Raw genomic sequence first — 27,396 nt, 5'->3', positions numbered from 1 at the left:
GATGTTGCTACGCCTTGAAAACTGAGGTCATTGGTGGAAGCGAACTAAGAACATTGCCATCGCCTAAGGAAGGCTCCTGGATACGGAAAAGGCTTGTTTATAGCTACGTCTAATGATATCAATTCTCCTGTGAATATCTGAACGGGAGAGCCAGAACGGCAGTTTGGGTCCACCAAGAGTGCTAACATCACCACTCAACCAGATTTCTTCTGAGCCTTCTTGGCCATAATCTTCTTGAAAGGATTCGTTCCCTTGAACCTCAGGTATGTTGCAAAGTACACCACCGCATAATTGAAGATGATGAAGGCGCAGAAGATACCAAAGTCCCGCCAGATGTTCGAATAGTATACACTGAATCCACGGGCGAATTGATCACCATTTGCAAATTGGCAGAACTCGCAGAGTCCGTCTGATGCGGTTTGAACATATCCTCCTGCTTCGTCGATGAATGGTTGGACGTAAGACTGGCAGGTCTGGCCAGGTGGTGCCGGAAACCGTGCGAATTCCTGCTCGTTACATTGGACAGGTTCGGCATGGACAATAGCGCCAAGCATAGCCTCCAGAATATATGTGAAGGGTGACAATTTGTACATCCAACTGGACCAGAAATATGGAAGCTGCATTGGTGGAACGACCACACCACAGAAGGAGACCACGAAGAGGAAGAAGAGCGGCACTAGCAAACTTGCGAGAAGCTCATTTGGTGCGAATGCGGCGATGGCTTGTCCGAAGCTGACGTAGTAAAGTTCGAATAAGAGAATGCAGAGCAAGACAAACCCAGATGTGAAGGATGAGGTCGAACTGCGATAGCCAATAATACCGAACCAGAAGCAACAGTAGTAAACCGTGCCTGCCATCAGCGAATATGGTATTTCGACCAGGACCGCACCAGTCGTCCATGCAAACCATGAGTATATCTTCGCATTATTTTCTCTGGACTGGAAGACATTTCGACTGTTGAGAAAGACTGGCTGAAGCTGTTGTATGAGTGGTGGTGAAATAGTGAGTGTCATGAAGACGGCGAATAGGCGAGATTGAAAGTCGATGCGAGCAAAACCTAGATGATAGAATGTGAAAGTAGTGAAGAGACCGGTCATGATGTGGAGAATAAATTTGCCGACGATGTAATTTGGCGTACGCTGGTGATGAGGGAATTAGCAGGCCTCCCGTGAAATAATTGGAAGAACTTACCCAGTATGACACGAAAGCTCTTTTGACCACCGCCATTGTTTGGACACCTAGAGGCATGGCGTATTCCCTGTCATCCTTAAGATTCTTGCTCATTTCAACATTCTTCCTTCTCTCTATCATGTCTGCGATCTCATCCGTTCTCTTTTGGTGGTTTTCTGACTGCGACCATATATCACCCCAGTCTTTTCCCTTGTAGTTCGGATCACCAGCGCCAATTGCCTCGAGCATGTATTCTGCTGGATTAGCTTCCGGTGGGCATCTTGAAGCCCCATTGTTCTGGAAGTACTGGATCAACTCTTGTGAATCGTGGCCCAATGGTCCGTGGTAGACGACTCTGCCGCCAGACTTCAACAGCAGAAGTTCGTCGAAGTGTTCAAAAAGTACAGCTGAAGGCTGATGAATCGTGCACAAGATAGCTTGGCCGGCATCGGCCAATTTTCTCAAGAATCGGACGATGTTGAACGCAGCTGCTGAATCAAGGCCAGATGTCGGTTCATCTAGAAACATCAATAATTCAGGCTTACTTGCAAGCTCGACTCCGATTGTTAAGCGTTTTCTCTGTTCCTGATTCAAACCTTCACCAATAGTGCCAATGGTTGCACCGGCAATATCGTTCATCTCAAGAAGGTCAAGGATCGTTTGGCAGTATGCATACTTCTCCTCAACGGGCACTTCCTTGGGCTGTCTTAGCAGTGCTGAAAATTGCAAGGCCTCCCGCACTGTAGCTGTTGCCTCGTGGACATCCATCTGCTCTGCGAAACCAGTTGCTCTTTGGAAGGATTTGGGTAGAGGGCGGCCGTCAACTAGAAACTCGCCCGTGACCGTGCCGAAGTTGAGACGCTGAGCAAGGGCATTGAGTAAAGTGGTCTTGCCAGCACCACTGGCACCCATGAGAGCGGTAAGTTTCCCGGGTCGGACATAACCTTGGACATCTGCTAGCAATTTTCGCTCACCCTTCTCAACTGGAATGGTGTAATTGATACCTCGGAACGTGTAGACCGTTTCGTTTTGGGCAACCTGATCTGTGACGTCGCCTTTGCCGGACTCAGATGATTCGTGAGAAATTTTTTCCCGTCCACCCGAAGTTCCCTGAGGTTGCTTGCCAGTCTCCTCGTCATCCTTGAAACCCTTTTCACGGCCACCGGTTGCGATGGATTCCTCCACTCTTTTCGGAACCTGACCACGTTTAAAGACTGTCATCGCTGCGCCACCAGCATTCGGCTTCATCATTTCCATTCCGAAGCAGGTCAATGCAAGGAAGAAAAGAAAGAAGGCCCAGAGAAAGCCAAAATTGCGCCACAAATGAGATCTAGAATAGGTGAACGATTGTAAGATGTAACGAGCGCCGTCAACATCTGTCACTCCGGGCAGACTTCCCGCAAGCGCACATGATTGGTACTGTGGAGATGCATCTCTTGTTTGGGGTACTAAGTTCAAGCCATCACATTCCATGATCAACCCAGTGAATTCGTTCGCCATCAGGCATTCGAAGCCGTATTGGATCCAATTGATCCAGCGTAGCCAGCTAAACCATGGTTTCATTTGGGCGGGTGGAATGAGATATCCCGTGTAGACAATCAAGATCTGTATGGCGATACCAGTGAATTTTGTAGCATCGTCAAGCGTCTTGCATAATGCAGATATGCTCCTGAAGAAGGCATAAGTGACCATTGTGACCAACCAGAGAATCATGCAGCTGATGAAGAATTGCGAGGCAGATGCTGCCAATCCACCCATCCAGTAGATTATCACATTGAAGAGAATGACCTGGATGAAGACGAGAGGGACATCGACCACAGTTTGAGCGAGGGCGAAAGCCGCGGGACGGTGAAACGAGAATGACTTGTGCTTGAGTAGGATGGGTTTCGACTGAAATGCCGCCGTCATCTCAGCAAGGGCCAACAGAGCATTGAAAAGTAAAACGAAAAATATCGCACCACCCCTGGGAAAAGCTCCAGATGCTGTTTTTGGCATTTGAAAGAATAAGCTTCCAACAATGAGGCCCTACATCAGTCAGCGGTAAGTCTTACGCCTGGATTTCATGTAACCTACCTGGAAAACGATGCCACCCCATTTACCAATAAGTGACGCTTTATCCCCCAACATGATGAAGAATTGCCGTTGAGTGCAAGCAATAACCTGCTGGTGGAAGGGGATGGTGTAATTCTTCTTCTTGTTCTTCTTAGACCGATTTTCGAGACGAGCACGACGCTGATCTTCAAGATGAGCTTCGAAATCTGTGATATCTTCCAGATTCATTTTATAAGCATCGCTTTTGCGGTAGAACGCATCAAAGTCTGCCGCGCTTCGTGGGATACGGTTTTCCCAGCCTTTTCGGACGGATCGCTCATGTGTGTCACTGACAGAAGTGAGGAAATCCGCTGTAGTCCAACGCTCCGGACAATCAAATCCCAAGTCAAGGAAATATTGCTTTGCGTTATCTGCTGGGCCGAAGTAGAGGCATTTCCCTTCATCGATCAGTAGTACCTTGTCTACTAAGCGGTAAAGGTTTTCGCCTGCCTGGTAGAGGGATACTGATCATTATGTCAGGATGCAATAGTTATATTGGGATAGATGAAACTCAGGACTTACCTGCTGTAGAAGTATCTGCCATATTTGTAAGTGTACGAATTGACTGCACATATTCAAGTGCTGTACTGGCATCCAGACCCCGACTTGAGTTATCCCAACCTTGGACGGAAGCTCTTGTGATCATGGCTTGGTATGTTAGTCTCGAGCAATTGGTTTCTGGCAGAAATGCTTACCTTCTGCAATGCTTACACGTTTCTTCTCTCCACCAGAGACTCCTCGCACGAACTCATTCCCGACTTTCGTGCCCAAAGTATGTTCAATCCAGAAAAGCTTGGTCACAACACGCATGAACTCAGACATGTAATCTTCTCGGCTTTCTCCTTCAAGCCTAGATTCTTTCCCAGGAGTTCGCGTCTGAAGTGCAAACTTGAGTGTTTTTTGCACAGTCAAGGTCGCATAATGAAGATCGTCTTCAGGATTGTAGATCACTTCTCCACGGAAGTCTTTCTTCATCCTGGACGCATCAGTGCCGCCATAGGTCACATCACCTTCGACTGCCTCATAGCCATCTCTCTGGTTGCAAAATGCTTTCAAAAATGTTGAGCAACCTGAACCAGGTCTTCCTAAAACTAGAAGCATCTCTCCTGGCCGGACGCAGCCATCAAAATTGCTTAGAAGTTCTCTGATCGGAGGTTTCCCAGATGCAGCCTTTGCGCCGCGGGTGAGAAATGTCTTAATAGTTCGCGGGAGACCAAGAAAGATATCGCCAACCGTAGGCTGTAGACTAGCACCCAGGCCTGCTCCCTTGACTGTCAGATTACGGAAGACAACACCACTATGCCGTGTTTTTTCTTCTTCGCTATGTTCCTGGCGTGCCTTCCCGAACATTCGCGACATCAATTTTTCGATTTCTTGATGCTCTTCCTGGAGGTCGGCCTCAGACTTACCTGAGGCGCTTTGTCGGCGTTGTGAAAGGACTTTGAAGAGATCGTCTTCTGATCGAATGCTTTTGCGCTGTTGGAGACCAGGCCGCTTTTCCTCGGCCGTTGGAGCAGCTTTGAGAGGTGTGTATCTGGAGTCTGTTCTGTTCATGGGGACTTCGGTGAATGATTCTGACTGGGAGCTGCTTGATGACTGAGCAGTCTTCTCGTGTCTCCCAGTTGGCGTCTCAGGACCATCGGGTGGGGGACCGGCATTAGACGACCCACCGGACACCAAGGTTACTTCTGAAGCTGGTAGGCCATGTTGCTCAGGTGTATCTGTCGTCACTGCATTAAAATATGACTGCTGGCTGGAAGTTAGCTGGGTGGGAGTTCGACGGTTCTGATCGCTTCGAACATCATCAATGGGGCGGCTTTCGAAAACAGCAGCTGGTGTTGAGCGGTTCTCCTTACGTACAGATGGCGTGACTGGAAAGCCTCCAGGGACATCGGTGTCTGCTGGAGTGGGCCGTTCGTCCATTGTCGTAAAGCTCGATATCGATGTTGTGCTAAAAACCGATGTATTGATGTATCACAATAAGTGAAATCAGCAAGTAAGATTACAACATTAGGATAATTGCAAAGCCAGTATGGCTCCTCTGTAATCGAAAGTCGGATGCTACACAAGGATAATAGCAACTATGTCGCAACGAATACAGATTTCGTCTAGAAGAAGGGAGAATATTGAATGCTTGATCGGAAGGTGTAGCCCTCAGCCGTCAGGCGGCAGCCATGACCATGAAAGCGCCCACTGAGGAGCCCACTGACTGTGAGCCGGTAGAAGAGTCCGCATTATGACAGGCTCAATCACGAAATCCATTCGAATTGGAGAGTCCATGGAGTGATTGATGCGACACGGGTGGTAGTGATGATGTTGTTGAGAGTCCCAGTCAATTTAAGCATTGTCGATGACGACAGGAGGCGCGTTCGGATCTTGAATGACCCGCTTCCGACTTCAAGTAGCCTAACATTCGATAGTTTATGAGATTGAAGTTTCAGGGCTTCGTCGAGGTTTATTATTATTCCAAAAAATTGAGTTGTTCTGCTCGACAACATAAACGAAATCTGCATCGAGTTCACGAGTACTCAAGCTACTACAAACTTGAGTTGACTATTTGCTTGTGAAGGATAATCCACGTCAACGTCTCGAGCCTCTTCTTCGAAGATTTCAAGGCGTCCATGATTTCCTCAACAATTCAGTGTCAGTTTTTGAGCCATCAATCTGATCATCGGCCTATCCCATAAGGCGTTCCCAGGCCGCCGACCACAGTCGACACTTTGATCAGTAGAAGTATGCACAGCATCATTTGTGGCGTTTGGCCATGCTGTGTATTAATTAATACAATTGCTGCCAGGTATCAATCCGTCAGTGCGGTTTCGATGTGGCAGCACCGCTTCTCTATGGCAAAACCTGGTGTCGAGGGAAGCATCGATGATCAAGAGAATTCCCAATGGTGCTTATCGAGTGCTTGTCCCTTGTGATTTGCCCCTGGGGAGCGAGTCGCCATCTTCATCCTCAGCCGTGATGTTCTTCCACTTGTGTGCATGGTGTTGGGATTCACAGTCCCTGGCTTGCCGAACCCTCTTCGTATGGCTTGATTTGGATCTTCCGAGACCGTTGGTCTCGCAGTGTGAATTGGAGCAGGTGCAAGTATACCTAGTCGGCTTTCTTGTTCGCCAGTCGCGTGCAATTGTACCCATTTACCACCTCAAGTGATTGCTAGATATTTTCCCATCAAGGAAATATATTCATATAACTTGAAACCATTTTAGCCTCAAGTTTTGGCCTTTGCTGTAGGTTTTTTCGCAAAGAAATCGCTCATCTTCTTCATGCCCGAGACGTTAACCTTTTTGAGGTCTCTGACTCCACGGGACTCTCCGGCTTTCTTCTTCTGTGCTGCTTCATCCTGCTTTCTCTTCTTTTCTTCTCTCAACTCTGCTGCCTCATCGTCCTCGAGTCCTCTCTTTCTGTTGAAGTCGCTAAGTGACCTCGATGCGGCTGCATCGGCCTTCATTTCGGCAATTGTTTTGAGGTGCTCCTTGAGAGGTTTAAAATTCAAGGGGGAATCTGCAGCGGAAAAACGAGCTTGCAGGCGGTCAGCGACCGATAATGGTACATATGAGGTTAGGATGAATTCAAGCACAATACTTTGCTGTTGGAGTCCATGAACCTTGCTGGGCACGGTTTCGGGGGTTATCGTGGTCATCGAGCTGCTCGCAGAAACCTCTGAGAAGACCAGTGAGGGTGCTGAGCTGGCAGCAGATGATTGTGACTCCAAATTTTCGGAGGGTGTGTCACAATCGTCTTGTGATGGGCTGTCTAGGTTTGTAGAAAATGAGCTGTTCTCTCGCTGGATGCTGAGCACTGGCATTTCCAGTTTTCTCTTCACAAACTTGTCGTCAAGACTCGCGGGTAGTCCGGCCCGAATTACAGCATCGACCTTCTGCATGACTAACCGTAGCGTTTTCTCCTCACTCGGTCTGTATAACTGCTCGTCACCACCCTCAATCTGATCACAGAACTTTGAAATTGCGTCGTCAAAGAAGCTTCGACCATGACTGTATAGATATCTCAAATGCTTGTCTTCCTGGATGTGATCTTCAAGAATATCGTCCAGCGGTTGGAAGAGTGGCTTGGAGGCTTTGATTGTTGCCGGCAGTATCAGAGCGATCAGGAGAAATGCGAGGTCGAATGGTGTCGCAACAAAGAGCTCAGGACTTTTGCTGATGTAGCCTCCGCTAATTGTTCCTCCTTCCTTTTGTAGGTCCATATTCGGCTGTATGTCTGTTGAGGCATCCTGCGCAGGCCTTGAAAAAAGAAAGCTGCGAGGGTCATCGGTAGGGGTGCTGACCTTCGTGAGTTGAAACAGGCCTTGTCCTGGGCAAAACAGGAAACGCTGTGTTTTAGAGGACCGTGGATGTTTTAGGAGGAGAAAGCGAGCGCTATTTGATAGACCTTTTGGTAAAATGAAATGCTTGAGTGGTTCTCTCTGTTGTTGAATGCGGTGGTGAGATGGTGGTGGCACAGCCTTTTTCACCGGACTTGTTGAGCTTGATCGAGTCGAGGGTGCCATTCTGATGATCGAATATGCTACAGTATCTCTGTCAAGCTCGATTCATAAATCCTCTCGAATATGTCCTCGAGTCAAGAATGGAGTTGAAACCAGAGTTGCGGGAGACGCGTCGGGACGCGTTGACAAATTATCCGACGCGTCAAAAAGTCAAACACGCGTTTATGAGACGATTTCAAGCCAGGAAACCCACCACTTCATTGGCGATTCACTAGCATGCCATCCACTACGGCTTACAACCCCAGTAGCCTCACACCATATCCCGTATAGCACTGCACCTTGATGAATTTCTCAACAATAAAGCGCAGGCGCTGTTCCACTCGGGCGCCCACCAGGAGGTGCAACAACGCCTACTTCATCCTCATAAACGACACCAAAGACTATGTCTCATGAGGCATCATGGCCACCGCACTCTCCTCACGCCGCCCTCCTCAGTTCGCCTAGTGGTCGCAAGAAATATGAAGCGATGCAGATATCACCAGTGAAACGATCGGCAACAACACCCAGCTTACTCGACCGACTCCGCGCAGCACGCAATGACAGGAATACCATGGAGGTCGATACCGATGACGACGGCGATGAAGATGATGAAGAAATACTTCAGCTAAAACTAGCCGCAATCGAGGCGAAGCTGAAGTTGAAGAAGCTGCAACAGAACAAATCACGAGCGGCGACACCGGCCAGGCCATCCTCACGCCCGGGTTCCTCACACGGTACTATTTCATCAAATGTAAATGCGAGCGCAAGGTACAGCCAATCCCAAGATGACCAAGATTCGATCGAGGTTGCCATGTCTCCTGTAAGGCGTTTGCAACCAGAACCACAACCAAAATCTCCTTCTCGAGTTTTGCTCGGAATTGACAAGGGGATACGGGCGGCAGATGTTTCGTTGAGGCGGGCAAATACTACCGGGGGCACCTCTCAGAGGTCCAGGAGCGCTCTATCAAGCAATGACAGACCAACTTCACGCTCATCGGCTTACAACTCAGCAAGATCTGCAACATCGACGAGGCTAGTGGGGGAGTCCGAAACGAGAAAGCCATTTGGCGAACGCATATCCGACGCGCGGAAGGCGGACAATGATATATCATCCCGGCGGGAGGCTAATTCTCGGAATCGCAGCAAGGGTTTCATCGTCGATCACGCTGAGATTGAGACCTATCGATCCTCCACCGAGCAATCAGCTGCCACCGCTGACCAAAGGTCTACAACACGGACTGGTCACTATGTTGAGTATTCTAGAGAGGATGTCCTGAACGCCGTTGGCCAGGCCGACTCAGGGGGCAGACCTCTCAAGAAGAGCCGTACCATGCCCAATCTTCGAGAGTCACCATCCAGACCAACGTCCAGAGACAAGGATGATCCAAATGGACCCCAAGGAGATTCTTCACTTTACGAAGGCTTCTCACAACTGCATCTATCGTCTCGAATTCTGCCACATTCTTTTCTGAAACGTACACTGCCCACGGATCGATACAAAATATACCGAATACCTGACCTATTGCGAGAAGTCACTGCGCCAGGCTTCGAATTACCAGAAGAAGTATGTGACTATGTGATTTTTGGTGTCATTGCCTCGAAATCCGGTGCGATGGACCACAGACAGCCTGCCCCTGACGATAAAACAGCTAGCTCCAAAGATTGGGAACGCAAGTGGGAAGATGGGTCGCAGAATCATCGTAGATTCATGGCCTTCACATTGACTGATCTCACTTGGTCGATCGACCTCTTTCTGTTCGGGACAGCTCTACCTCGCTACCATCGCCTCACTCCCGGGACGGTCGTTGCAATATTAAACCCGGGGATCATGCCTCCCAAGCGAGGCAAAGAGGATACCGGCGCATTCAGTCTCTCCCTAAGTATGGGCGAAGACACTGTACTCGAAATCGGCACAGCACGAGATCTAGGCCGCTGCAAGTCCCTCAAGAAAGACGGCAGAGAATGCGGCAGCTGGGTCGACGCGTCCAAGACCACCATCTGCGAATGGCACTTGAACGCCGAGCTGGCAAAAACTCAAGCAGGTCGCATGGGAGTCAACACAGGCTCTAATGGCTTCGGAGCGAACGGTCTTGGGGGCAACGGACGAAATTACTTCGGTAACGTAGCGGGTGGTCGAGGAAGAGGAAAGAATGGCCTCAAACAAGAAGGTCAGCAGTATGACCGCGAAACCCAGAGCCGTTTCTACATCTCCAAGTCGAACGTTACCGGCTCGGTGCCCAAGCACGACGACTCACGCTTCACAGGCTCAAATCCCTTCGGCGGCCATGGTCAACTCGACCGCAATAAAGATGAGCGGATCCGTAATCATTTTGCGCGACTGGAGCAGGAGCGTGAGATCTCGAAGAAACTCAGCAGCGCCGCAGAGTTAGGCTTTGGCGGTGCTGGCGCTGAATATCTACGGCAAAAGGCTCTGACTCCCCTCCCGCAGGAACCAAAAAAGGACCGGGCCAGTAAGAGGAAGAACAAACATGGACCGGTCTCCATGTCTGAGGCCCCCCCAGAACACGATAAAGCACAGCTGTCGACTCACCGGAGTGCGCTCTCAAGCCGCTCGAATTTCATCTTTGCGGCAGACTCGAATGAGAATGGGAAGCGGAGGGCTGAGAACGTGCGTCTTTCGCCGGTCAAGAAGACGAGATTCGTCACGGAAAAGGGCATTCGCGAGGCCGGGAGGGATAGTCTCGGTGGCGCTGTTTCTAAAGCTGGAATGAATGCTGGTGGAGATAGTGACGACGATGATGAATTGGAGATTGTTTAAATGCTCACATTGGAAGTGTCATATATTGTGGCTTTGGAGTTCAGCGATTTGGATGGAATGAGCGGGATGGGTAGAATGGGCTAGGATATGAGAAGGCAAACATTGAATGCTTTATTCGGTATGAAAAATTGGGAGCCTCCTCTCTGTGTTCGCCAGGGATCACAGGCGCCTCGTTCTTAGCTTATAAGGGTATGAAATCATGAACAGCATGTGGTAATGAAAGACATATGAAATCGACCCCGCAAGTTGCTTTATGGTTCGCTTATGGTATCAATTGTCCCGTTTCTAGTCACAGGCCGCAAAGGTCATTTCGGAGCCAGGAGTTCATTCTTCATGATTCAATTCACTACCCAACTATCGCCACTGGCAATAGGGTCACATTGCAGTCTGATCCTATTCAGCTCATAATAATCCAACAGAATTTTCAACGGCGGGTCCAGCCTTGGCCAATTTCTTCTCAGCCGTTCTTGGGGTCGTCACATAACAATTACATGCAACCTGTGAAATAGGTATCCATATCCTCAATTCTCATTTGCTGCGGTGGCCTTAGGAAGAACATCTGCCACGAAGAAATGTTAGTGCGAGGCAGTACAACCCATTGAAGGGTCAAATGACGTGACTCACACACCAGCATCTTTGAATGTCCGAAGACGCTCCATTGTCTTCATGGTTTGCTCGAGAACCTTGAGCTTTTTGGTCAGGTCTTCACGCTCGGCGATCGACTCATCGGACTCGGCAGCAATGCGGTTGATGGCGGCGTCATCAAGCATGGAAACTTGCATTGGGGTGAAGATGTCTCCGATCTTGGCCATCAGACATGCCTCTACGGCATACATTCCGAATGTGTCGATCACAGACTTCAAGGCGACCTGTAGCGGGTTAGCACAGCTCCGGGGAGAAGTGTGGGTGTGGGCAATCTATCTCGAGGGCGTTTTTTAAACGCAGGGTCGCACACACCTTGTAATACACCAACATCGCATTCATAGCATCAATCGCAGCGAAGCGGTCCATGTCAGCGTCTGTTTCAAAGGTGAGAGATTTCAGTAGCTCCCCAACATCAAATGAATTATCCTTTCCGCCAGTCCATTTACGGTCTTGTTCCTTCTCAGCCTCAGGGTTGATGAAGAAGAACGATTCGAGTCTGTCAGCCATAATCTTCTGTGTTTCCGCCTGTCGTAGTCTTTGTAAACTGTCCGTGAAGTAGTGATTGAAAGTCAATAAACGGCGTTGATGGTGAGGTTGCAGGATTTCTTGAGCCTTATTTTCTAGAGCCGTCTTTATGAGGTCAAAGTTGGGCCGGACAAGCAAGCTCATGATCCCATCGATTGTCGTTGCGTCAGTGGCCTCTTCAAGAACATACTTGATTGCGGTCTCTGCAGCTTGAACGACACGTTCCATGGTCGCAAGTATAATACGCTGCCATGGCTTTGCGTGGTCATAGAAGAGGTCATCAATGATGTCTGGATTGAAGAGCCCGGGGAGCTCTCGGCCTCGGTTCCGACTCATGCGAAGTTGAACATTCTTCAGATACTCATCTCTCAAGATATAAAACAATTCATCTTCAGAATCAGCCCACGACGACTTCGAGCGTTTTGAAATGGAGTTGACAATCTTGACAGCAGAGCCCTTGAGGTGCATTTCCTCCGCGAACTCTTTCAAGGTGCGTTGAACAACAGCACGTAGTCGCTTGCCATAGCCTTCGTCGCTCTCTGCACTCCCAAAGAAAGCCTGGCTGTACCTGCCATCGATTGATGCAGTCATAAGATTCACAAAAGTCTGACTTGCTTGGAACAAGTAACCACGCTGCTCAAAGACCGTAGCCCGGGAACCGCCGAGCATTTCAAGTTGTCGCTTGCATCGATTGAGGCCGGACTCGACATCGGCAATAAGTCCCGGAAGCTCTCTCAGAATTTGCCTCAGCAGAATCTTGCTGAGCCGAGGTCTTAAGGCAGATATACCGAGCTGAGAAGGTGGAAGTGCCGAAGACCAGATGTTTTGCTCAAAAAAAACTCTCTCTGCTAGATCACGCTCGGAGGTGCTGGAATTTCTGGTGTCATAGTCTCGGTTCTTGAGAACATGCCATCCCAGTTTGAAGGTTATGTTCTCATTCTTCGCAAGTTTGACAAACGAACTCTCGCTATCAGAGCCTGCGAAGAGCAGATCGGGTTTTGTGATGATTCCCAAGGTGCGTTCACCAGTAGGATCAATGTCGCGCGCAAGTTTCGTGATGATCTGCATAGCCAAGTCACTCTTTGCAGAAACAACAGCGAGGATGATGGATCGACTCTTCTTCATGTAAGATTCAACAAGTGAATGCACAATCTTAGCATCGTCGTCAGACTGGCTCTTGTCACCAGCCCAGAATATTCCAGGAAGATCAACCAGTGTCAGATGTGGCTGGCTTGGACCACATAGTTCGACTCGCAAGATGTCTTTGGCGAAGACTCTGGTCGACTCATTCAATCCCATGGCCTTCTCGGCTGCAGCAACGATATTTGCGAAGTCATCGATACTGGTAGAGGGCGATTGGAAACGTGTAAGCTCATCGGACTCTTCTTGACTACGGTCATCCCCAGGAGTGATCGTAACAGTGATGCTCGGTGATGTGGCTCGTCTCAGGATGAGTTCAGTTGCGAAACGTGTACAGAGATTGTCTTTCGTAGGGAACCGCAGGCCGGAAATAGCTTCGAGAACAGATGATTTGCCAGAGCTTTAATCACCACAGACGATGAGTTGAGGGAGGTCAACATAGCGGCTGATGCCTTGTGAGCGAAGGGTGTCAATGATATTCAAAAGCTCTTCGTGCTGAGCAGTTTGAAGACCAACTCGTGGCATCTTCATCTCTCCTGCGTCTCCCATGACGAAGATCAGAGATCAAGCTCGAACTCAAATGAATGTCAATACCACCGTTAAGAAAGATTGAGGAAGAAGTTTGGTTCCAGAGAATGGGTGACTCTGCTGTTGGAGAGAATTTGAGATCGAGAGGAATGACAACTTGAAGAGAAATTTTCGCACACGGTGACTGTGACAGACTTGGCACATGCGACAGTGAAGTCAGCAGAAAGTGAAAACAAAGAGTGAAGGTCGATTGTAAAGTGAATGAAGAGTGAGCAGATATGGCTGAGTGTGCTCAGCTACCCGGCCGTAGTCATCTCAGCGGCGAGCAAATATTCAAGGTTGAACTTAGCTTGGAACGCAACACCACCCGCAGCAAATCCTCCTTAATTTCTCCTGTTCGGCTAATGCATGTTGCCATTCTGGTTAATACGTCCCTGAAGAAAGCAGTGTACGCACGGCTGTGATCCGTACACATATCTGAGGGCTTGCCTTGAGTAGCACAGAGTCGAACTGACGTGGAGGTCTTCATTTACGAAGAACGGAGAACTACTACCTAGGTAGGTATCTCCTCTATCGCCCATCTATTAGGTAGTTTCTGGCAAGCTGGAAGACATCTGGAATCCACAGTGTTGGAAAGCACCTGACTCCCTCTGTTGCCCATAAATGCTGCTCAACGCTGTGTGGTTGAGAAGAGGCGCATGGTCTTACTTACAACCGGAAAGCACGGTCACAGTGTTCGCCGCCTGGACAGACAAATTCTTGGTATCCTTGATCTTTACTGACGGCCATCATTCGTAATCCATCTCTTTGGTAGCTAAATAGTATGCAAGTCCGCAATTTGGCTGCCAAAGCCGCGCTTCAACTTTGACTTTGGATAATTTTCATAGAACGCGTCGGCGTCGGCTTCGAAGATCGGCGTGTTCCGATGGTTTGATCTCTGACCTTCAGTAAGCGGCTTTTCGGGCATTCGGATTTCTTTGTTTCATGACTAGGCTAATGATGATTCGTGGTTCCGAGAAATGGTGTCAATAAGACTCCGATTCACTATGTTGTCGCCCTGCCTATGCATGCTTCTGGTGAAGGGTTGATGTCAAGTCTTCGAAAAATAGCTGGCGATTTTATTCTTCTGTGGACTCTTGTCAATAGTTTTCAACTTTTTCGTCTTTGGTTGGTCGCCGTTCTCCTTTTTCTCAGCCTTCTCGCCAACCTTGAGGAGTTTCATCAATTCTTCAAATGCCTCCATCGGCACGACCCCTCCACTGGCTTCTTTGTGTCCACGGGCGAAGCTCTCACCCAGTCTTTCTCTCAGGCCGTCGGTGGAGAGGTCAGCTGCGGCCTTCAAGCTCTCAATGATATTTACTAGCGGCTCTTTCGACCTTGCACACCTGGCGATTCGACATGAGAAATTGACCATTCCCGGAAGATAACCCGAGTTGGCACAGACAACAATTTCGAGCGCTTTCGAGTTGAGATATCCTGCCCATCGAGTTGCAATGACCGGGTGGACCTGTGCTGCCGTATTGATTCGGAGTACAGCAATTCTTCCGTCGGCGCTAAATTTAGGAGGCGTATGGGTGTTCAGCTCAACTTCGTTGTTGATCTCCGCCCTGGCACTTTGAAGTCGGCCATTGCTCAACAGCTCTTTCGGGTCCGTAGAGTTCAGTAGCGCATCCCAAGCCGTTACAACATCATATTTGGCAGTCCGCCGAACTGCATTGAGAAGTGAGACTGCATCATTTATAGATTTCTTGGTGTATGTCTTGAATGTCTCGGTCATGTCTGGAAATGGTGGATTCCATTTCAATGTATTTCCAAGATCGCCGTGTGTGCCAATGCAAGCAAGATATGCACACCCAGTCGCAATCTCCTTGGAGAGTGGTTTGCAGATTTCGTAGGTGAGTAAGGAGCTCGTAGCAACAGGTGGATAATGGCACGCTGAGACGACTTGAGCATTTTCCGGGAAGAGATCACTCAGATGATGGTCAATAATGAGAGATTTCGTCGATTGGTTCTCAACCACGGGTGGAGCACCCACTGAGCCTTGGTCGAGCACAATGATGTATCCCGGGTCTTTCGCACCCATAGACTGACGCTCAGATTCGGTATGGATATTTGTCCCCTTCTGCACAAGATGTACCTCGATCATAGCAGGATCCAAACCTAAGGTCACCAGTGTTCGATACATGATAACTCCTGACGAGAGTCCATCTGCATCCTTGTCTGGCACTATGAGAGTTTTCTTACCGCTCGTGGCACTAGGAATGTCAGCACTCTTTTATACACGACTACTAGCATGAGCGTAATACCATTCTTTGATAAAGGTTCGAGCCGCCTCGATCGCCAGACTTGGGGCTGGCCAAATCATGACCCCAGCATCGTCCCTCTGTGGTTCGGCATCACAGTAGTCAGGTAGCTTCTCTCTTACCTTCGGCTTACTAGCCCGCTTCATGCCTCGTGGAAAGGTGGCAATAATCTTATGAAAGTATGGCAGTGGTACGCGTTGTTGCGCAAGAAAAGGGGCGTTCAGTCCTGTGCCCAGTGCTAAGCCCTGAAGCTTCAATTCGGGTCGTAGTAATAGCCGGGACGCAGAACGAGCTACAAGCATACTAATCCGGCAAATTTCAAAGATCTAACACAATACATTGAGATTGTGCAAGTCCGTGGTTTCGAATCGGAGGCGGAAGCATTGTTCACCTGGGCGATTTCATGACGTATCGAAGTTCAACTTCATATGCGCTAATAACAGCAACCGTTTTTCCCGCTTATGGAGAATTTTGGCCGCCGCTTTTGTTAAGGGATTTTAAGTTCCTGAACGAATATCGAAGTCAATCTCTTGATACTAGCTAAGTATCTGCAAAAGTTGCATGCTCCTGACTCTTGAGTAATATCCAGCACAGAGAGTGCTATCATTACCTCACGGCATGTACAAGGACCTATTTGACAGAGAATGTTACATGGGCATCAAGTGTAACTCCGTTGATGACAGGCACTTGAGCTGGCAATAAGACACAAATCAGCCTTGCCCACTGATCACTCCTGTTGTTCCACCCATGCATCGTAGCTTGCTGCACGACGATATCTCCCTCGTTGACTGCAACTCTGGCCTCATCGTCCAAGATCAACTCGATGTTCCCCTTCTGTACCACCACATAATCCAGAGAAACGGAACGATGGACACTTCCAGTGGATTTCGGTGGAAGGTCTACGATTCGTAGAATTGAGCCGTGATTGACATGTCCGGTTGCAACTGTGCCCTTATCTTTCTTCGAAGTTACCTCGGCGGGAGAGGAGTCGCTTGACCAGATTAGAGCGTTTGCATTGCCATGAGGCTGGATTGCTGTGGAGACCAAATTATCATTCTTGATGATGGCTTTGGCTTCGTCGCTGTGGCCAGTGACGATACGCCTGATCGGTGGTAAGGAAGAGGTGTTTGTCATACTTGAGATAGGTTCTGCTTTAGTCTTCCCAGTCGTTCCCCAAGAGCGGCCTGCTGCTCGGCCATTTGTAGTCTCAAGCTCATGTTGTGATATCTATCACAAATTCCTTTGAACTTGATGCCCTCTCATTTCATGAATAAGCAATTCTGGCTGCAATTTGCCCATTGCAGTATTGTCGAGGTGTATATCCGATATGCCCGACAACTGTTTGACGGGCTGGCTGGTCCGACTTACCAATCGTTAGGGCCGCGGACCACATTAATTGATCACGGAGTCTACTGCTAGTCTGGATGCGGTTCGCAAATGCATGCTTTTTGAAGTGCAGCCTGCTCCAGCGCTGTAGCGAACATTATGGCATCGTTGGTGTCATGGCAGTATGTAAAGGTGGTGGAATGCAAAGCAGAGGTTGTGTTCTAAAAGGCCTTTAATTACTTATATATGGAATAAATAATCAGCGAGGGAACTCCCCTAGGAAGCGTACTCAACACAACATGATCAGTTAACAATCAACTATTGACTTCAACACGATCAGGCGCATTAGAGCATTTTAATGTAACGTTTCTGATTTTGCAACAGCAATCCTAGGGTTTATAGGTAGCAACGAAACGTGTGTGAAATAGATAGAGGGAGGATGAAGCGGTGGATGTCAGTTACTTCCCCTCCTCTTCCCCTCATGGATCTATGATGACTTCACTTGACGGTCTCATTGCCTACTCGTTGCACTATCACGAGTCCTTGCCTTCTTGACCAAGACCGTGTGTGCAAAAGTTGCTTGATTTCTTATAGCTCGTTCGTCCTTTGAGAATGCACTGGCAAAATTGCACCCATTGACCGATGGTGGGTGTCAACGCCTTTTGGCACAGCCTGGGCTGCTGCCTGTTCATTCATGCTGTCTTCTCAACACCAATACCCCTTCGAACAGGCCGCTCTACACAATGGCCTAGTAGCTACGCATCATTGGGTGACTCCTACGCTGCAGGAGCCGGTGCAGGTTCCCCCGTTGTGTTTAGCTGTGGTCGCTTTTCCGGGGCATATCCGGTCAAGGTCGCCGGTGGCAAGCAATTGAACATTTCTCACGAAAATGTCAGGTATCTGGCATGTGGGGGGAGTAATGGCCAGAGCGTGCTGTTCCACCAAGTCCCGTTTATTGGAAACTCAGACGTTGTCACCATAACAGCAGGTGGCAACGAAATTCATTTCTTCAATGTACTGAACGCTTGCGTTTACCACTGGCTTCCATTTGCCGATTGTGAAAAAGAAATTGGGGAAGCAAGAGCCATGGTTCAATCACGGAATCTCATCAATCAAATTGATACTGTCATTGCGAGATCTGCCAAATGCATGCATCCCGATGCGCTCCTTCTGGTCACAGGCTATGCGAGGTTTTTCAATGAACGTACTGATCTGTGCGATCACGTCACATTCAGCAGGACAAGACCATTGGACTATCTCACCAAGGAAAAGAGGAGAGCATTGAATCAGTTGGTTAGTATGTTGAATGATGTGATCCGAGCATCAGCAGAACTGCACGGCGTAGAATACATTGACATCGATCCCGTCTTCGAGGGTCACCGTTTCTGTGAGGATGGTGTCCGTGAGCCTGATATTGGGCGAGAAGCAACGTGGTTTTTCAACCTACCCGCTGCCAAGTTTCAAGGAGAAGAGCAACAAGACGAACTGCGCTCGGCTTCAATCATCGCACCAAAGGTGAACAATCTTCAGCACTTGGTGAAGTTTGGCCAGCTTCAGTGGGCGATTTCAGATGGAGAGGATACAGAAAGTCGTCACACTCTGAGCTTCCCAGATCTGGAAACAGTAAGAACATTTCATCCAACGGAAATTGGCCATCAAGCCATTGCGGATGTTATTGTCAAAGCGATCTTGAAGAGTAAATTGGTTCTCCCAAGTGACTGAGTTACTGGATGGGGTTAGATTCAAAAAGGTATCAGTAGCCAGTTGATGATAAGGGACGAAAGCTGTTGAGTGATAGTAAATATCCAGTTCGAAGATTGGTCACTTCATCTGTACCACAAAAAGCCATTCCTTTTTTTCTAATATTGTGAGTGTGAATTTACCCCTTGAGGTGGGTGCGAGGCAGCGAGGTCGAAAATGACGTATTTGTTGTGTGAGGCTCTGAAAGCGGCGAGCAATCACTTGAAGCGGCCACGGCCATCACCCGCGAAAGTCTTGGCGCGTAGCGCGTTTTGGTGTTATCTTCTTCTCCACCTGCGCCCTCCAGTTGTTTACTCTTCTCCATCCGCCAACAATCATGGCGACACCACCCAAAAAGAAGAGAGTCTCTGAGCTCTATCAGAAATTGACTCAATTAGAGCATATTATCAAGCGACCCGACACCTACATCGGCTCCGTTGAGCGCACCGAGAAGCAACTATGGGTCTACAACAGCGAGAAGGAGAGCATGGAGTTCCGCGAGGTCTCCTATGTCCCTGGTATCTTCAAGATCTTCGACGAAATCCTGGTCAATGCCGCCGACAACAAGGCAAATGACAAGAATATGGATGAACTCAAAGTCACCATCGACCGAGAAAAAGGCGAAATCAGTGTCTGGAACAATGGTCGCGGTATTCCAATTGAGATCCACTCCAAGGAGAAGATCTACATCCCTGAGATGATTTTCGGCCATCTCCTCACCGGTTCGAACTACGACGATGACCAGGCCAAGGTTACTGGTGGTAGGAATGGCTACGGCGCCAAACTCTGCAACATCTTTAGCACCCAATTTATTGTCGAGACTGCGGACGCTAGACAGAAGAAGAAATACAAACAAACATGGACCAACAACATGTCAGAGATGGGTAAAGCAAAAATCACAGATCACAAGGGCGAGGATTACACCAAAGTCACATTCTATCCAGATTTCGCAAAGTTTGGAATGACCGGGATTGATGATGATCTGGAAGCACTCTTCAAGCGTCGTGTTTACGATCTTGCGGGCACGTGCAAAGGCGTGGCTGTCAAACTCAATGGCATGCGCGTTCCTGCGCGCAACTTCAAGAAGTACATTGAGATGTATACCAAGGCCATCAAGAAGGAGAGAGGCGAAGAAGCAGCAAATGACGCTTCTGAGATCATCACCGAGTCAACTGATCCCCGTTGGGAGATTGGCTTCACAGTTTCCGACGGCTCTTTCCAACAAGTTTCCTTTGTCAATTCGATAGCCACAACCTCTGGGGGTACGCATGTCAACTACATCACCGATCAAATCGTGGCACGCCTGACGGATATTGTCAAGAAGAAAAACAAGGTTGGTGCAGCTATGAAGCCGAATCAGATTCGCAACCACATCTTTCTCTTCGTGAATGCTCAGATCGTCAACCCGGCATTCACATCGCAAACCAAAGAGCAGCTGACCACCAAAGCGTCCCAATTTGGTAGCAAATGTCAAATATCGGATGATTTCATGAAGAAAATTGTAAAAACAGAGGTCATTAACAATATCCTCACTTTTGCACAGGCGAAAGCCGACCAAATTCTCAAGAAATCCGATGGCAGCAAGCGAAGTCGAATGACCAACCCAAAGCTGGTCGATGCGAACAAGGCTGGAACGAAGGAAGGGTACAAGTGTACTCTCATCCTTACCGAAGGTGACTCAGCAAAGGGTTTAGCCATGGCAGGTCGGTCCGTGGTCGGTCCTGATCTATTCGGCGTATTTCCACTTCGAGGAAAGCTGCTGAATGTTCGTGATGCCTCCGTCGAGCAGATTTCGAAGAACGCCGAAATCCAAAACATCAAGACCTTCCTTGGGCTGCAACATAAGAAGGTCTACACTGACACTCAAGGGCTTCGATATGGTTCTTTGATGATCATGACAGATCAGGATCATGATGGCAGTCATATCAAAGGTCTCTTGATCAATTTCCTCCAGGTACAATTCCCTAGCTTACTCAAAATTCCCAATTTCCTGGTGGAATTCATCACTCCGATCGTCAAAGTTTGGAAAGGCGATATCAAGAATCCGTCATGGTCAAAAGCCTTCTACACCCTGCCTGAGTATGAAACATGGAAAGAGGCACACAAGCATGACAAGAAAAAACCGGACCATAAGTATCTGAAAGGATTGGGCTCTTCCACCAACGAAGATGCACAGCAGTATTTCAACGACATTGACCGACATCACAAGGAATTCGAAACCATGAAGGATGAGGAATCAGCCTTGCTTGAGCTGGCATTTTCGAAGAAGAAGGCAGACGAACGAAAGGAGTGGCTCCGCCAATTCAAGCCTGGCACCTACCTTGATATGTCCATCAACAAGATCTCGTACACGGATTTCGTCAACAAGGAATTGATTCTTTTCAGCATGGCAGACAATATCAGATCCATTCCATCCGTGGTAGATGGTCTAAAACCTGGTCAGCGAAAAGTGATGTATGCCTGCTTGAAGAAAAACCTCAAAAAGGATGTCAAGGTCGCAGAGCTTACGGGTGTGATTGGAGGAATGACAGCATATCATCATGGTGAAGCATCTCTACAGGGGACAATCGTCGGTCTAGCACAAAATTTTGTGGGTTCCAACAATGTGAACTTACTAGAGCCGTCTGGTCAGTTCGGTACTCGAAATCAGGGTGGCAGTGATTCGGCCAGCGCTCGATACATCCACACCCGTCTTTCTCCTTTTGCCCGGAAGCTATTCCATCCAGCGGACGACCCCCTTCTTAAGTCTCAGACAGATGATGACAAAATCATCGAACCCGAACTCTATGTACCCGTTCTTCCTATGGTTCTCGTGAACGGTGCAGATGGTATTGGAACTGGGTGGAGTTCTTCCATCCCAAATTACAATCCAGAAGATATTGTCGCAAATTTGAAACGCAGAATGAACGGAGAGGAATGGCTGCCTATGGTTCCATGGTTTCGAGGATTCAAAGGCGAAGTCAAATCAACTGCCCCAGACAGATTCCAGTTCAGTGGAATTATTCATCAGACTGGCGATACCGAGGTTGAAATCACTGAACTACCAGTGCGCACCTGGACTCAAGATTTCAAGGACAAGCTAGAAGAGATCATCAAGGCAGAGAAGGTGCCTTCTTTCATCAAGGATTACAAGGACTATAACACCCATGACGCCGTTCACTTCGTCATTCAGATGGATGAGAAGCATATGGCAAAGGCTGTCGAGGAAGGTTTGATCGAGAAATTCAAACTCACCAAGTCGATCGCAACCTCAAACTTGGTGGCATTTGATCCTCAGGGGCGTATCACGAAATACGCGAATGTAGAAGCAATCATGGATGAATTCTACAGCTACCGTCTTCAGATGTATGCCAAGCGAAAGGAATGGTTGTTAAATGATCTCCAACGAGAGTTGAGTCGTCTCACCAACCAAGCCAGATTCATCCAAATGATCATCGATGGAAAATTGGTAATCTCAAAGAAAAAGAAGGCAGTCTTGATTACGGAACTTCAGAAACTCGGATTTACTCCGTTCCCGAAGATCAAGGATGCTGAAGAGAGCGGAGAGCTAGAGCCCGTGGTCGAAGAGGAAATCGACGAGAGCGATGATGACTCCATTGATGCAAGTGCCTATGACTATCTTCTTGGTATGGCTCTTTGGTCATTGACTCAGGAACGTGTGGAAAAAGTGCGACGTCAAATAGCAGACAAAGAACAAGAAGTTGATGTCTTGATGAAGAAATCTAAGGAAGACCTATGGATAGCTGATCTGGACGATTTCGTTGCCGAATGGAAATTCCAGCTCGAAGATGAGCACAATCGCAAACGCAATATCCGCAAGGGAAGACGAGTCTCCAAGAAGTTTGCAACTGCAGCAAACTCAAAAGCTACTGTCAAGAAGCGAAAGGGACTTGGAGACGCATTCGACGACTCTGAATTCGAAGAGTTTGCACCAAAAGCAAAAAAGAGAGCTCCTGCTCCCAAGCCAGTCCAGCGGGCCATTACTGCGTATACGGCACCCAAGTCAAATGCTCTTAAGAACGCTATGGAACAACGCAAACTCTATACCGATGGGCCAACTGATTCGGCGGCAGAGTCAGAGTCAATTGCGAAGGAGATCATCGAGTTGCCCGAAAAGGCTCCAAAACCAGTGGCAAGAGGTGGGCGAGGCAAGAAGCCTACTAAGTATACCATCGACAGTGACTCTGAAAGCGATTTCAACAACTCCACAGATGGATTCGAAGATGAATCAAAGAAGAGTACCAAGTCAAACTCTGTAGACTTGTCCGATTTGGACGAAGTCATTTCTAAGCCTAGGCCGCGAGCAGTAGCCATCCGCAAGCAGCCCCAGCTTGACGATGATCTTGACAGCGATTTGGACCGGACTGCTACTGCCCCCAAGTCTCATGACAATGTTGAAGACGTCACCAATGTTATGGACGCGTCGGATGTGGATGAGGAAGTTATTCCTAAGCCCAAGAGCCGTGCTGCGCGTCCAGTTGCGAAGAAGCCTGCCAAAGCAATAATTTCTGATGATGAAGACGAGACAGAACTACCACCAAAGACCAATGGCAAGACATCTGATGTTGACATGTCAGACGCTGACGAAGTTATCCTCAAACCAAAGAGTCGAGCTGCTCGACCGGCTGCTAGGAAGCCTGTTCAAGCTCTCATTTCGGACGACGAGGATGAAACTGAAAATCCACCTATGACCAATGGCAATGCATCTGATATGTCTGATTTCGACGAAGTTATTCCCAAGCCAAAGAGTCGAGGTGCACGCACCGCTCCCAAGAAGGCTGCAAAGCCGGCGGATTCAGATATGGATGATGACGATGATATCGCAGTCAATACCAAATCGAAGCCTTCTGCAGCTGATGAATCTGATTTCGAAGAAGTTATACCCAAGCCCAAGGCACGAGCCACAAAAGCCCCCACCAAGAAAGCCACCAAGGCGACCAAAGCCAAGAACGATAGTGATGATGATGATGTCGTCACTAAGCCTGCTCCAAAGAAGACAACCAAAAAGAAAGCGGTCGAACAGTCTGACGCAGACGAACCTGTCACAAAGCCGAAGGCTCGAGCTCCTCGTGCAAATGCGAAGAAGACTCCCGCATATACTTTGGATACCGATAGTGACAATGGGGATGACTTGCTGGCTGATCTTGGTGACATGGTCAAGGGATTGCCAAAGACTGCGCTGAAGGATACGCAACCCAAAGAGAAAAAGCCGGTGGCAAAGAAACCTGTGGCTGCAGCAAAGAAGCTTGAACAATCACCTATTGCCAAAGCCTATGCAAAGCGTCTGGCGAAGAAGAAGGTGGTTGAATCAGACGATGACATGGATATGACATTTTGATGGGATGAGAGACGAGGTTTTTGTTATGGAGTATGACAACAAGTCACTAAAGTTTAGTGGCTATGGTTTCTATTGACGCCTCCGAGTATTGGGTGGGCTCAGAGCGAGACAGTTGGCGCACGAGGCGTTGAGGGATGATTTTAGTGCTGGGCTAATTCTTGCAATATATCTCTTATGCCAAGCAGCTTGTATTCGCTAGTATACTTCGGCAGGTAGCTATAACTTGATGACCAGACCATAGTTCTGGACTCCTGAATGTGATTTACTTAGGTTCAGTCGGTTTCGACTTCCAGTTTTCGATGGTGGATGCAGTTGACAACTCGTAGGCGACGAGTTGTACACGAAAGTTAAAGGTGGATCCATGCCTCCTGGGCCCCGAGATCAAAATCATGAAAGCAACATCTTCAGACAACACATACTGACCTCCATATTTACCGACACAGCTCGTGCAACCTCTGATACAGATTCTGATACCGAGGTTTCTTTGTCTGTTCATGGAAACGGCAACGTCACCCAATCAAAGAGGGTTCTGTACAACGTCAATCCTGTCCGTCGCCGCCAAAAACCTCGAGCTGGATCAAAATCTCAGGACTGGCAACGGTGTCCTGAACGCCCGTCGGCGTCTTCCTGCAGGGGTATCATGCAGTATGCTCTTGTTTGGATATATCTCGATGCAGATGTTTAGTGTTGCAATTGAGAGATATGCAAGTTGCTTCTGGAAAATAAAGGCATCTCTCGGGGTGTCCATTCCTTCCCGGATTTTATTTATCGCTATCGAGTTCATTGACTTTATCGAAAATTTCTTGTCTCGCCATCCATCAGCAGCTAAATAGTTATGATCAAAGTATACAGATAAAAGCAAGAGCTCAACACAGAAGATATGAAGCAGAAAGGGACTTCAAATCGGTGCTCGGAGCTTGATGATCTCCTCTCAACCTACTGCGCACTTCCGTCGACTCAAGGACGAACACCCTCACCGCTCATCTAGGCGGAGCTACTGATCTCCCACTCATTCGTCCCGTTATTGAGGAGTCTTGAAGGTCAAGGAGAAGAGCCTCCCGATATGCGTGGGCCTCAGAATGGATGCCTGCCTTAGTGATGATGCCTTTTGGCGCGTCTGGAACACGAAAACTCCAGTTCTTGGTTGCAATATGCATTATCGATGGATCTCAAAGAAAGACTTCACAGAAACGACATGCCTCACGCTTTGTTCCCTAAGAGCAGGCTCGCAGACTGAGTGTTTGCTATTGAGAACAAGCACATCGAGCTTGCCCGCATTTGCACTACTTCAACAGATTACGCGCCGGCATGAACCACTTTTGAATCTCTTCACTCTTCGATATTACCAGTCGAAATATCATGGCTGCTATAAAATCACTTCTCAATCCTATGATGGACACAGGTGACCAAGACAACAACAGCATGGACAGCAAAGACGACACATCCACAGTTGAAAGTGATTTTGGTGTCATATCAGATGCACTCGGTGACACTCGCAGAAAACAGACTCACAAGAAGCAAAAGATGTCCAAAGATGCAGCCATCTTCAAGCCTGGTCCAATCCGTGGTGACTGTCGTTACCCTCCACATGAGGACCACGACGAATTCACAGCGGCCAAGCATGAGGCACTGAGTGTCTTTCCCACGGTTGGACTTTCCACTTACGCAAGACACATTCCGTACAACAGTGAGAAGAAACTTTTCCTGGAGAAGACTGGCCGAGAGTGTTTTGAAGGTATTAGATAGATAAGCCTCGTTATCGAAAAAGGTGAGGTCGAAGCTAACAGTCACCAAGTCTTCCAATACACCTTCAAGATCCCCACTGAGAGTGCCACATATACCATGATCTGGGATTACAATATTGGCCTTGTACGCACCACTCCTCTTTTCAAATGTGGACAGTACTCGAAGGTATAAACCAAAATCATCGTCCTTATTCCAGCTCAACCTCTCTAATGTCGATAATAGACAACTCCGGCGAAAATGCTAGCACGCAATGAAGGCCTCAAAGAAATCTGCCATAGCATCACGGGAGGAGCATTGGTAGCACAAGGTGGCCTTTGCCGAAATAGGACCACTAGTTCATACCAAATGGCTGACATATGATTCCTCAGGTTACTGGATTCCCTACGAAGCAGCCAAAGCCGTCGCCGCAACATTCTGCTGGAATATTCGATACGCCCTAACACCCGTCTTTGGTAAAGACTTCCCAGCAACCTGCCTGCACCCAGACCACGAGGAGTATGGCAGTATGCAAATCGACCCTGAGATCACCAAGCGCTGTGCCGAGCAAGCCCGCATGTATCGAGAGCTCGAACAACAGCACGGCGTCTCTACCTTGACCTCCACGTTGAACATGACCTTGAACAATTCCCCAACCCTCATGTCCGTGTCCACGTCCACGTCTCGCAGTCCACATATCACCACAACCCCGAAAGGCAAACGCCAATTCAAGAAGATCATGCCCAAGCCTCTCGAGATCAGCTCCTCTGGCTTCGCAAGCGATGTCTCTTCTCTCAATGACTGTGATGGCGAAGCGAGTCAAGACGAGCGGGGCCGACATGACGATGATGACGACAAATACGTGCTCTCATCCCCAGCCTCTCAAGCCGGTGGCAGTGGTGGCGGTTTTGCCCAACCATGGTCCGCAATAAACAGTCCCAACTCGATGCGCTCTCCATCGCCCAAGATCAAATTCCGCAATCCCTTTGCCCCACCACACTCTCCAGCCAGCAGCACGCGCTCAGACTCACCCAATGGCGGCGGCTCGCGACGCAAGAGACATCGTGCTGCGAGGGTCATTCCACGCTCATATGCTCCACTCGACACACTCCCGCCTCCGTACAAACCGCTTTTTCCAGGTCTCGTCATCGCCAGTGGGGCTGCGTCTGGGTCGAAGGGCAAACATGGAGCTCAGACTGAGACTGGAGAGGGCGATGAGAGTGAAGCATTGCCGTCACCGAAAGCCCATGCTCGTCATGCTCACTATCATCATCACCACCGTCGCATGGATCTGGACGAGGACTATGACGCCGGCTCCGACGACTCAGATGTCCCTATGGATTCGACTGGTGTCGGACCACCATCTGCAGGTTCAGGTGTTGGTATTGGCAATGACAAGCATGGTGGTTCAAGCACAGCTCGCAAGAAGTCGACCAAGGTGTTCACGGACTTCAATGCTGCCCTTGTACTTATGCAGATGCGTGATGTCAGCACGACTATGACGACGGGGTTGAGACGGCTTAAGCGTCCTGCTTCGCTTTGAGTGCAATGGTATGGTGGTGAAGACGCAAGAGTGGATGTTGATTGGCTTGTGGTG

The 27,396-nt window shown here is 48.6% G+C and overlaps 9 protein-coding genes across 9 annotated transcripts; 4 read left to right on the top strand and 5 right to left on the bottom strand.

The window, feature by feature from the left end:
* Nucleotides 1-194: 194 nt before the first annotated feature.
* On the bottom strand, nucleotides 195-5,184 carry LTR84_010380 (uncharacterized protein; the record flags this gene model as incomplete). Its single annotated transcript, XM_064853917.1, has 5 exons — nucleotides 195-1,139; nucleotides 1,192-3,195; nucleotides 3,244-3,725; nucleotides 3,784-3,909; nucleotides 3,957-5,184. 5 exons carry the CDS (start codon nucleotides 5,182-5,184, stop codon nucleotides 195-197), a joined length of 4,785 nt encoding a protein of 1,594 aa, XP_064700492.1.
* A 1,294-nt stretch (nucleotides 5,185-6,478) lies between these two features.
* Nucleotides 6,479-7,777, bottom strand: LTR84_010379 (uncharacterized protein; the record flags this gene model as incomplete). Its single annotated transcript, XM_064853916.1, has 1 exon — nucleotides 6,479-7,777. One exon carries the CDS (start codon nucleotides 7,775-7,777, stop codon nucleotides 6,479-6,481), a length of 1,299 nt encoding a protein of 432 aa, XP_064700491.1.
* Nucleotides 7,778-8,156: 379 nt separating this feature from the next.
* On the top strand, nucleotides 8,157-10,532 carry LTR84_010378 (uncharacterized protein; the record flags this gene model as incomplete). The annotated part of the gene is made up of 1 exon (XM_064853915.1): nucleotides 8,157-10,532. The coding sequence occupies one exon, from the start codon at nucleotides 8,157-8,159 to the stop codon at nucleotides 10,530-10,532; it is 2,376 nt and encodes a 791-aa protein (XP_064700490.1).
* Nucleotides 10,533-11,152: 620 nt separating this feature from the next.
* LTR84_010377 (uncharacterized protein) lies at nucleotides 11,153-13,391 on the bottom strand (the record flags this gene model as incomplete). The annotated part of the gene is made up of 3 exons (XM_064853914.1): nucleotides 11,153-11,401; nucleotides 11,490-13,216; nucleotides 13,253-13,391. The coding sequence occupies 3 exons, from the start codon at nucleotides 13,389-13,391 to the stop codon at nucleotides 11,153-11,155; spliced, it is 2,115 nt and encodes a 704-aa protein (XP_064700489.1).
* A 1,069-nt stretch (nucleotides 13,392-14,460) lies between these two features.
* Nucleotides 14,461-15,975, bottom strand: LTR84_010376 (uncharacterized protein; the record flags this gene model as incomplete). Its single annotated transcript, XM_064853913.1, has 2 exons — nucleotides 14,461-15,625; nucleotides 15,677-15,975. 2 exons carry the CDS (start codon nucleotides 15,973-15,975, stop codon nucleotides 14,461-14,463), a joined length of 1,464 nt encoding a protein of 487 aa, XP_064700488.1.
* A 328-nt stretch (nucleotides 15,976-16,303) lies between these two features.
* LTR84_010375 (uncharacterized protein) lies at nucleotides 16,304-16,807 on the bottom strand (the record flags this gene model as incomplete). Its single annotated transcript, XM_064853912.1, has 1 exon — nucleotides 16,304-16,807. One exon carries the CDS (start codon nucleotides 16,805-16,807, stop codon nucleotides 16,304-16,306), a length of 504 nt encoding a protein of 167 aa, XP_064700487.1.
* An 834-nt stretch (nucleotides 16,808-17,641) lies between these two features.
* LTR84_010374 (uncharacterized protein) lies at nucleotides 17,642-18,721 on the top strand (the record flags this gene model as incomplete). Its single annotated transcript, XM_064853911.1, has 1 exon — nucleotides 17,642-18,721. One exon carries the CDS (start codon nucleotides 17,642-17,644, stop codon nucleotides 18,719-18,721), a length of 1,080 nt encoding a protein of 359 aa, XP_064700486.1.
* A 355-nt stretch (nucleotides 18,722-19,076) lies between these two features.
* On the top strand, nucleotides 19,077-24,077 carry TOP2 (DNA topoisomerase 2; the record flags this gene model as incomplete). Its single annotated transcript, XM_064853910.1, has 1 exon — nucleotides 19,077-24,077. The coding sequence occupies one exon, from the start codon at nucleotides 19,077-19,079 to the stop codon at nucleotides 24,075-24,077; it is 5,001 nt and encodes a 1,666-aa protein (XP_064700485.1).
* Nucleotides 24,078-25,436: 1,359 nt separating this feature from the next.
* On the top strand, nucleotides 25,437-27,342 carry LTR84_010372 (uncharacterized protein; the record flags this gene model as incomplete). Its single annotated transcript, XM_064853909.1, has 4 exons — nucleotides 25,437-25,812; nucleotides 25,873-25,988; nucleotides 26,046-26,130; nucleotides 26,192-27,342. The coding sequence occupies 4 exons, from the start codon at nucleotides 25,437-25,439 to the stop codon at nucleotides 27,340-27,342; spliced, it is 1,728 nt and encodes a 575-aa protein (XP_064700484.1).
* Nucleotides 27,343-27,396: the final 54 nt, after the last annotated feature.

Source organism: Exophiala bonariae, assembly GCF_035927105.1.
Source record: "Exophiala bonariae strain CCFEE 5792 chromosome Unknown scaffold_42, whole genome shotgun sequence".
NCBI lineage: Eukaryota > Fungi > Ascomycota > Eurotiomycetes > Chaetothyriales > Herpotrichiellaceae > Exophiala > Exophiala bonariae.
The sequence above is the reverse complement of the archived record's forward strand: the minus strand, read 5'-3'. Positions and strand labels throughout refer to the sequence as shown.